This window comes from Mus pahari, chromosome 9 (assembly GCF_900095145.1).
Source record: "Mus pahari chromosome 9, PAHARI_EIJ_v1.1, whole genome shotgun sequence".
In the NCBI taxonomy this organism is placed as follows: Eukaryota; Metazoa; Chordata; class Mammalia; order Rodentia; family Muridae; genus Mus; species Mus pahari.
In genome coordinates this window covers 40,515,134-40,525,464 of record NC_034598.1, presented here as the reverse complement: position 1 = coordinate 40,525,464, position 10,331 = coordinate 40,515,134, and the positions used below count along the sequence as shown (strand labels likewise).

At 45.9% G+C, this 10,331-nt stretch overlaps 1 protein-coding gene across 1 annotated transcript; it reads left to right on the top strand.

Annotated features, from left to right (window-relative positions):
* The first annotated feature begins 427 nt into the window (after positions 1-427).
* Positions 428-7,713, top strand: LOC110326406 (glutathione S-transferase theta-4). The gene is made up of 5 exons (XM_021204815.1): positions 428-659; positions 1,652-1,739; positions 3,969-4,119; positions 5,483-5,659; positions 7,410-7,713. Exons 1-5 carry the CDS (start codon positions 548-550, stop codon positions 7,602-7,604), a joined length of 723 nt encoding a protein of 240 aa, XP_021060474.1. The 5' UTR covers positions 428-547; the 3' UTR covers positions 7,605-7,713.
* The last annotated feature ends 2,618 nt before the right edge of the window (positions 7,714-10,331 follow it).

The following is a 10,331-nucleotide window of genomic DNA, read 5'->3' as shown; positions in this document are numbered from 1 at the left end:
TGGGATTAAAGGTATGTGCCACCACTACCCGGCAGGAACTATACTTTTAAGGCATGGACTTCAGAGGACATTCAAAGTCCAAGATATACTGACTACCTCTCTCCAATCTTTTCCCAATCACGTTTCAGAGTAGATTTACCCATGGATACCTGTCTTTACTCCAGGCTATGCAAACTCAAGTCTCTGTCTTTTTCTCATTCTGGATCTGCAAAGCCTTTCTTGTCCTGTTCTCCCAAGAGGGGCTGGCCCTGGGAAGGCTCAAGCATGGACCCTTCTCAGAGAGATGTCTGTGAGGCTAAACCACAGAGCACACACATAACAGGAGCCTATCCCAGCCCCACGCCACCCCCAGCTCTCCTTAGAATCCTTGCTGTTGTAAGAATTCCAGGTGACTGGCCTCATAAGTACATCAAGGTAGGGAAGTTCCAGAATGCAGGTTCCTCAGATCAGGAGGGAGAAGGCCTAGAGCCAGGTGCTCAGGCTAGCCCCAGGCTGGGTCTGTGGGACACCCGCTCTAGCCGTGGGCCCCCTAATAAAGCATTTCAACATGGGCCTGGAGCTGTACATGGATCTGCTGTCGGCACCTTGCCGCGCTGTCTACATTTTTGCCAGGAAGAATGGGATCCCCTTCGACTTCCAATTTGTGGATCTATTAAAAGGTCAGTTCCTAGCACTGCCAGGAAGCCTGGTCCTGAGGCCCTGCCAGGGTACCCAGTGTTTCTGAGGATCGAAGGTCAGCAGGGAGCAGAGGTGAAACAGATACCAAAGTGATCAGGTCATGTCCCATCTAGTCTATGGTAGCTGGTCACCAAGAAGAATGTCTCCCTGTTGCCGTGAATAGGACCTTTGGGGGGGGGGTAAAGGAAGGAGGGATGCCCACCCTCTTCCGGTCTATTCTTACCATCTCCCAGTGTTCAAACTGGGACTAGGGTTGGGGCTCAGTGAGAAAGCACTGCCCTAGCATGCCAGGCAAGATCCTGGGTTTGGGCACCAGCTCTTACATGTGCACACACACATACACAGATAAAAAGGGAAAAGGAGGAGGAGAAAGAAGAAAGAAGTATGAAAAAGTATATACTAAGGGTTGCACAGACCCACATACCCCAAGTGAGGATCAGTGGATGGGGATCCAAGACACCGAGGAGTCTCTAAAAGCTCAGCTTGAAGAGACACAGGCTCTAGACTAGAAAAGTGATCTGGGAGCTGTAGAAATGGAAGAGATGTGGTGGAGCCCCCAAAGGGTTTCCTCATACCAATAGTTGGCCAGGAGCAGTTAATATTCATATGTGCTGTGGAGTTCTATGTAGATATCAGGGAACCTTGGGTGTGTCTGCGATGTTCCCCAAATTGCCAGATTCAGATTCAGTTGGCCAATCTCCTCAAAGGAGAAGCAGAGTGAGCCAGAGGTGACAAGATTGAAGGTGACACTTAGGTCCCTTAGGGCTGAGGTTGACACACATGTTGTGGCTTCAGGCCTTGAGTGAAGGCTGAACTTTTTAGCTTCTGGAAGCCAAAAGGTTGTCCTGATCCCTGGGGAAGAAAAGTCACAAGGGCTGGGGACGAATGGGAGCTTTTGCCTCTAGAAGCCCAAGTTCTCTCTCTTTTTTTTTTCTGGGGTCTCCAAAGCCCCAGACCCTCCCTGCCCCCTCAGGTCACCACCATAGCAAGGAATACATCGAGATCAACCCCCTGAGGAGGGTTCCAAGCCTCAAGGATGGCAAGTTCATCTTATCTGAAAGGTAAGGCTCCCGCCACCATCTTTGCTCCTTCTGGGAGACTCCTTGAGAGTATATTTATTTATTTGTATATTTATTTACTGAGTTGAGGCAAGTTCTCTCTATGTAGTCCTGGCTGGTATGGAATTCACTGTGTCGATAAAACTGCAAAGAGGGGCTGGACCTGGGGAGTACTAGGATTAAAGGTTTGCAACATCAGGCCTGGCCTATTTATTTATTTTGGCCTATAGAAAAATTTATGTGTACATGCAGACACACACACAGCATACCCATCTAGGCACACACACACACACATAGCACATTCATTTACACACACACACACACACACACACACACACACACACACAAACACACACACACACATTTATTTTATGTGTGGGGGCATTTTTCCTGCATGCATGGATGTGCACCGTGTCCATGCCTGGTGACTGGATGTTAGAAGAGCTCATAAGATCTGGAAATGGAGTTATGAGCAGTTGTGAGCCACTGTGTGGTGCCAGGAACTGTACCAGGGTCCTCCGTGAGAGCCACAAGTGCCCTTAACCATTGAGTGACCACTCTAGCCCCTCTTTAGCTATATTCCCTATCCTAGTCTGTTTTGGGCTGCTTTGACTGAATATGGTGGTGTGGTAAAGAGCAGGGGTTGACTTTAGTTCATGGTTCTAGAGGCTGCAAAGCCCATCAGAGTGGAACTGATACCCGCTTAGCATCTCCTGAGGACCTTCCCTTTGGGTCCTAGCAACACTGAGATTACAACATGGTGAGCCATCAAGTGAGTCAGAGTGTGTTTGTTGTATAACAAAGCCACCTGTGGCAAGCTGGTAACCTAATAATTATTTTAGCCACACATGAATCAATCTGCCCTTGCGATTCGATCATGCTTAGCTGTCCCACCACCTAAAACCTCCCATGGGAAGCCAACGTCCACCTAAGTTTTAGTGGGGACATTCAAACCCTCTCAATTTATGTTTTAAATAAATTTAATTTTTTACTTATTCACTTTACATCCTGCCAACTGCTCCCCTTCCAGTCACCCCCTTCTACAACCCTTTCCCTATTCCCCCTTCCCCTTCTCTGCTGAGCACATGGGGGCCCCTTCCCCTGACCCTAATACTTCCAAGTCTCTGTGAGGCTAGGTGCTTCCTTTCCCACTGAGGCCAGGCAAGGTGGCCCAGCTAGAAGAACATATCCCACATGCGGGCCACAGCTTTTGGGACATCCCCCGTTCCTGTTGTTCGGGACCCACATGAAGAGCAAGCTGTATATCTGTTACACATGTGCAGGGAGGCCTAGGTCCAGCCCGTGCACGTTCTTTGGTTGATGCTAACCTCTGATGTAAGTAAAACAAACTAACAACCCCAAACACCAGCTGGCTTTGTTTCTCACTGGCCTCCACCAGCTGGCTTTGTTTCTCACTGGCCTCTTTGTGTGTTTGTTGTTAGTGACGGACACTGGCTTTTCCTACACTGTCAGTGAGCAAGCTTGGGCCATCCCTCCCTCTGAAGCCCTCTCCTGTATCCTTTGCTTCCTACTACCGCATCCCATGCCCGTCCCTGAGAGACCAACAGCTCTTGCTGGGTTATTGCTTGAGCTACCATCTTGGCGTCCCTGAGATATTCCACCTCTTCTAACTGGAGGGATAGATCCTCTCAGCCCTCATGATCTTAAAGATTAAGTTTAGGAGCTGGAGAGATTGCTCTGAGGCTAAGAGCACTGGCTGCTCCACCTGGGGATCAAACTCCATCTTCCAGCCAGTATGGACACCAGACATACAAGTGACATACAGACATACACATGGGGGGGGGGATCTCATACACAAAAACTAAAAATTAAAAGATAATTAAGTCTTGACTCATCCTGAAGCATCCCTGGCAGTCCTCCACGTCCCACGACCCAGATTGTCCCTACAGTCAGCCACATGTCCCCACTCTCCAGGTGTTCTTCGCTCCCGCTGGAATCTCACATTCTTTGCTCCCTATTGGCACTGCCCTCACTTATGCCATCCATCCACCCGTTCCCCCTTCCGGTCTTCCTCCCTGTCTGCTGATTACTGGACTAACCTGACTGCTAGGGGGCAGGCTTTTTAGAACCTTGGGTTCCTCCTTCCTCTGGTGGAATTACCTATTGTCTGCCTGTGACTGAAGATGCAGTTTTAATTAGGCCGTGCTGGGGTGGTGTCAGAGCTCTCAGAAGGTACAAACAGTGACCCCCACTGACTTGCCCTTTCTCTAGTGTGGCTATCCTCTTCTACCTATGCCGCAAGTACAGCGCGCCTTCCCACTGGTACCCTCCAGATCTGCACATGCGCGCCCGCGTGGATGAGTTCATGGCCTGGCAGCATACGGCTATTCAGGTGCCCATGAGTAAGATCCTGTGGATCAAGGTGAGCAAGGCCCAGCCTGGGGCTCAGGAACAGAGAGAAAACAGTCAGAAAACCTCAAGTCCAGTCCTGGTCCTTCCTTCATTTTCCCTAATCCCATGCCTGCCTACCTTACAGCGCTACTCAGAGAGTGGGATGAACTGTTAAGTAGGAGAAAATATTATTCGAAAGGGGAAGGGGCACTAGAAAGGGCCAAGACAGCACTCAGAAAGCTTTGTTCTTGAATTAGAGAATATCAGCAAATTTACAGGTGAAAACCAGCATACATATATCCCTAATTTTAATTTTCTCCTGGTGTTTTTTAAAATTTTATTTTAAAAATAAATGCTTTCTTTCTTTTCTTCTTCTTCTTCTTCTTCTTCTTCTTCTTCTTCTTCTTCTTCTTCTTCTTCTTCTTCTTCTTCTTCTTCTTCTTTTTTATGTTTTTTTTGTTTTGTTTTGTTTTTTTGTTTTTCGAGACAGGGTTTCTCTGTGTAGTCCTGGCTGTCCTGGAACTCACTTTGTAGACCAAGCTGGCCTGGAACTCAGAAATCCACCTGCCTCTGCCTCCCAAGTGCTGGGATTAAAGGCATGCGCCACCATGCCCGGCTTCACTTTTTTTTTTTTTTAAAGATTTATTTATTTAATGTATATAAGCATCCTATTGCTGACACACCAGAAGAGGACATCAGATCCCACTACAGATGGTTGTGAGCCACCATGTGGTTGCTGGGAATTGAACTCAGGACCTCTGGAAGAGCAGACAGCTTTTAACCACTGAGCCATCTCTCCAGCCCCACTCCTTGTGTTTTTTTAAAGTCCATTTTCCATTGCTATAATAAGATGCTGCAGGCTGGGTAACTTATGAAGAAAAGAGGTTTATTTAGCTCATAGTTTTGGAAACAGGAAGTCTAAACAGCATGGCACCAGTTCTAGAGAGGGCCTCCTAGCAGGTGCTGTTACAGTGTAAGCAAGCACTAAGACAGGAAGCCAGAGCTGGGACAAGGCACTGGTCTTGTTCTTTAATAATAGCTTGCTCTTCTAAGTATTACCCATGTCCATCTTGATCCCTTCTGAAGGCAGCACCCCCAGTTAGACTCCATGTTTTAAAGATTCTAGCCACTCTCACATCACCATGAGGACTGGACTCCCAATACGTCACCTTTGACAAGTGAGACACATTCAAACCACAGGACTCATTGCCATCTGGGCCTCCATATCCTTTTGAACACTTGGCTCTCGGTAACTGCCGCTTGAGAATGGCCCAAATCACTTTACAGCCTTGGAAGCGTCCAAGCTCTATCTAGCAGACAGGAATACAGAAGCCTCACAGGGGGATGGGGCCGGAGTACTGCCTCTTCATCTGTCCTCTTCCTTTCCACGTCAGTTGATAATCCCAATGATCACCGGTGAGGAGGTTCCCACTGAGAGATTAGACAAGACACTGGATGAGGTGAAGAAAAGCCTACAGCAATTTGAGGAGAAGTTTCTGCAGGACAAGATGTTCATCACTGGGGACCATATCTCACTGGCTGACTTGGTGGCGTTGGTAGAAATGATGCAGGTACGGGGTGGAGGTGGGGTGGAGGGGGAGGTAAGTCCAGGAAGAGGAGAAATGTTCTTGTGGTTGTTTTTTAATCTTTTCTTTTCTTTATAAAAAGATATACTTATTTATTGTATATGAGTACACTGTCACTATCCTCAGACACACCAGAGGAGGGCATTGGATTCCCCCTACAGATGGCTGTGAGCCACCATGTGGTTGGTGGGAATTGAACTCTGGACCTCTGGAAGAGCAGTCAATGCTCTTAACAAAATGCCTGTTTCATGGTGTGCTGTATGCATGCTTTGTATGCACTCTACCTACTAAGCTACAGTCTCAGCTCATTGGCCAGTCTCTTGAGAGGCTATCATAGTTTCTGGCCAGCATTCAAAGTAGTAACTTTGGTCCTTGGCCAATGTGAGTGTAGAACTGCACAAGAACCATTCTGGCCTGCACCAAGCCCTATGCTTTTGTTGTAACTTATCAAAAGACCCTCGATCACAAAGACCACAGAGACCGCCATCGTTGCAAAACACATGAGGATTTTACTTATCCAACATGTTGGGGAACCCCCTCTCAGCACGCAGGCTGGGGAAGAGACCCAGAACAAAGAAAGATGACACCTTTTATACCTTTGTAAGGGCCGGATATAGGCACCAGGGTAGTTTGGAGTATTTTAAATGGTGTAGCCAATAACCTTTTTAGACATTGGTTGGTTTGTATAGGGTGACTCCCATTTTGTCTGTCTTGTAGCTTTTAGTGTGAGGTGGGGCAGGGGAATTGTTAATCTTGTTTTTTTGTTTGTTTTTTGTTTGTTTGCTTGTTTGTTTTCGAGACAGGGTTTCTCTGTGTAGCCCTGGCTGTCCTGAACTCACTTTGTAGACCAGGCTGGCCTCGAACTCAGAAATCTGCCTGCCTCTGCCTCCCAAGTGCTGGGATTAAAGGTGTGTGCCACTACCGCCCGGCGTTAATCTTGTTTTTGACTGTTAAAACTATGTTTCTATATTTGTTTTGTGAGCCAGCTTTTTTTTTTTTTTTTTAAAAATCTGGCTCTGCACTTGGCCTGCTAGTACAATTTGGAAAGTCGTTTTGAAGGGGGAAGGTACTGGGTAGTCTTGAATTTATTTTGGATATTACACTTTGACCTCTATGCTCTCCACAGTTGATTGAACTCACTCTTTTGGGGAGCTCTGGAACACTGTGGGTACATAATTTTTTTAAAAAAAAGATTTATTTTATTTATTTGGTTATTTAATTTATATGAGTACACTGTTACTGTCTTCAGACACCCCAGAAGAGGACATCAGATCCCATTATAGAGGGTTGTGAGCCACCATGTGGTTGCTGGGAATTGAACTCAGGACCTCTGGAAGAGCAGACAGCTTTTAACCACTGAGCCATCTTTCCAGCCCCAGGTACATAGTTCTTAATGAGGCAGCTAAAGTGCTAAGCAAGCTGCATGATGTGCCTCCTCTTTTTGCCCTTGTGCCTGATTACAGAAGGAGCAACACGGCGTGTGTTGGGAAATTGAGCTCCCTTTCTTTGGAAATAAGGGCCTTCCCTGGAAGAAGGTCAGACACATAGATAGAGTAGTGTGAGCTACCTGGGCCAGGACTTCTTATCTTAGGTCAGGATCTTCTATGCCTGCTTCCCATAGGCTGCATAGCTTAAACTTACCAAGAATGGGGCAGCACATGACTCTCTCTTCGCAGCGGCTGGTGGTACCGCTGGTTCCTCTGCTGACCACATCTTCTGTTTTGTTTCTCCACAGCCAATGGGGACCGATCACAATGTCTTTGTCAGCTCTAAGCTTGCAGAATGGCGAATGCGGGTGGAGTTAGCCATCGGCTCTGGCCTCTTCTGGGAGGCCCATGACAGACTGGTGAAGTTACCAAGCTGGGACTGTTCGACACTAGACCCTGCGATCAAGATGAGGATTTGTGACTTTCTGCAGAAGTATAAGTGATACAAGAGAGTTCGTTCTGCAGGGGCCAGCCGTCTCTGCCTTTTGAGCATCTTCCCCTAGGGAAGTCACCAAGAACCACACTGTTCCTTTACCTAATAAAAGAAAAGAACTGGAACAGCCACCATGGCCGTTACAGGGACAGTTGGTGTCAGCAAAGAGCCTGGTATAGGAGCAGGAGGTAGTCACAAGTCATCTTGGTTTCCAAAAAGAATATAAGGGGTCGTGGAGATGGCTCAGTTGGTAAAGGACTTGCCGCCTGAGTTCAGATTTCTACGACCCACACACCAGCCAAGACCACTGGTGTAAGTGCAACCCCCAGATCTCACTAAACAGCTAGTCTAGCCAAAACGGGAAGCCTCGGGTCCATCAAGAGAAACACCAGCTCCAAAACAGGCTCGACCGTGAAAGAGTAAAACAACGAACGTCAACTTCTGGGCTCTATACATGCACACACACATACACACACACACACCTTCACACAACACACTCATATATACACACACATATGCACACACTCTCACATTCACTTTCACACAACACACATACACACACACACTCCCACACTCACAGTCCTGCACACACTCTCACACATAAACATGCACATACACACTCACACATACACATACACATGCACACACACATACATACTCAAGTACACACACACACTCTCATGCACACATATACAACACATACATAAAAGACTTGTAAACGTCAAACCGTATATGATTATAGTTTTATTAATAGTTGGCAAATTCAATACCTCCATTCAATAACAATAAAATAACTAGACAGAGGATTATAAAGGAACAGTGTGATAAACCAATTGAACCTCCTAGTTCATTTCCCACAAGAGTGGACTAAATAGTTTTCTCAGATTCACATGGAATATCCATCAGAGGACACTGGTTATCAATAAGAAGATTGAAATAATGAAAACTAGATTCTTAATATAATAGATTGAAATCAGGCATCATTTGCAGGGCCAATAAAATGGCACAGCAGCTATAGGAGTCTGTGGTGACCCAAATTCAATCCCCCAAGACTCCTGGGATTGAAGGAGAGAACCAATTTTCAAAAGTTGTCCTCTGACCATGCATAACTATTTGTTCTCTCTCTCTCTCTCTCTCTCTCTCTCTCTCTCTCTCTCTCTCTCTCTCTCTCACACACACACACACACACACACACACATGAACATACACACATGAAATAAACATCCATTAAAAAGCTTCAAAAAGGAATCAGCAACAGAAGGAAGACTGGATGTGTGTGGGGGTCTACAGAGATCGTTGTATAGACATGAGAACCCCAGTTCAGATTCCCCAGCATCCAAAATGAAAGCTGGGTGCATCAGTGCTGTGCTGCCGGCCAGAGGTAGGAGAATCGATGGGCTCACAGGCTAGCTAAGTCTGGTTGAATTGACTAGCTTCAGGTTCAGTGAGAGGCCTGTCTCAAAAAAAAAAAAAAAAAAAAAAGAAGACAAAAAAAAAAAAAAAAAAAGAAAAAAACAGGCGGGGTGGTGCAAGCCTTTAATCTCAGCACTTGGGAGGCAGAGGCAGGTAGATTTCTGAGTTTGAGGCCAGCCTGGTCTACAGAGTTCCAAGATAGCCAGGGCTACACAGAGAAACCCTGTCTTGAAAAAAACAAAAAAACAAAATAAACAACAAAAAGATAAAGTGATTGAAAAAGGCACCTGATGTGGACCTTCACATACAGGATATGTACATGCATACACACACATCATCACAGACACACACACACAGAGGGAGGGGAGAAAGAGATTTTGCAATTCTGTAGAATTTAAACATGTCTACACAGACCGGCCAAAGAAAAATCACAGGGAAATTAGTATCTTAGAAAAAAAAAATGAAAGAACACCCTAAAACTTATGAGACACAGAATAAGCAGTGCCAAGCAGAAAATATATAGCTGTAAAGATACACACACACACACACACACACACACACACACACACACACACTGCATGATCTAGGGGTTGGAAAGATGGTTCAGACGTTAAAAACATTGGCTGCTCTTTCTAGTGCCATTCCCAGTACCCACATGGCAGCTTACAATTGCTTGTAATTCCAGCTCCTGGGGTATCTGATACCCTCACACAGATATACTTTTGGGCAAAACCACCAATCAACAATATCAATAAATAAAGCATTTCTATTTTTTCGTTTTCTCGAGACAGGGTTTCTCTGTGTAGCCTTAGCTGCCCTGGAACTTGCTTTGTAGATGAGTCTGGACTCAAACTCAAATCCCAAGCTCTGGGATTAAAGGAATGTGCCACCACCAACAGGTTCAATTAATTATAAAACAGGTATGATCTGGAGCTGGGGAGATGGCTCTTGTGAAGTCAGTCAGTGATACTGCATGACTCCACTTAATATCTGAAATGATCACATTGGCAGAATATATTGATGGTTTGGGGAATGAAATGAAAAAATGAAAAAAGTTATTTTTAATTATATGTCTCTGTGTGTGTTCAGATGTGAGAATATGTTCATGTCTGTTGTGGGTACCTTTTGGACTCCAGAAGGGATTCTGATCCCTGGGTAGCAATTGTGATCCACTTGGTATGGGTGCTAGGAACCCAACTCTGGTCTCCCAAAAGAGCAGTTTCTTTCCCTAACCATTGAGCCACATCTACAGCCCCTAGGGTCAGTGTTTAGAGAGTGCAGACTTTCTATTTTGTAGAATCAAGAAGTTGTAGAGATCTGTCAC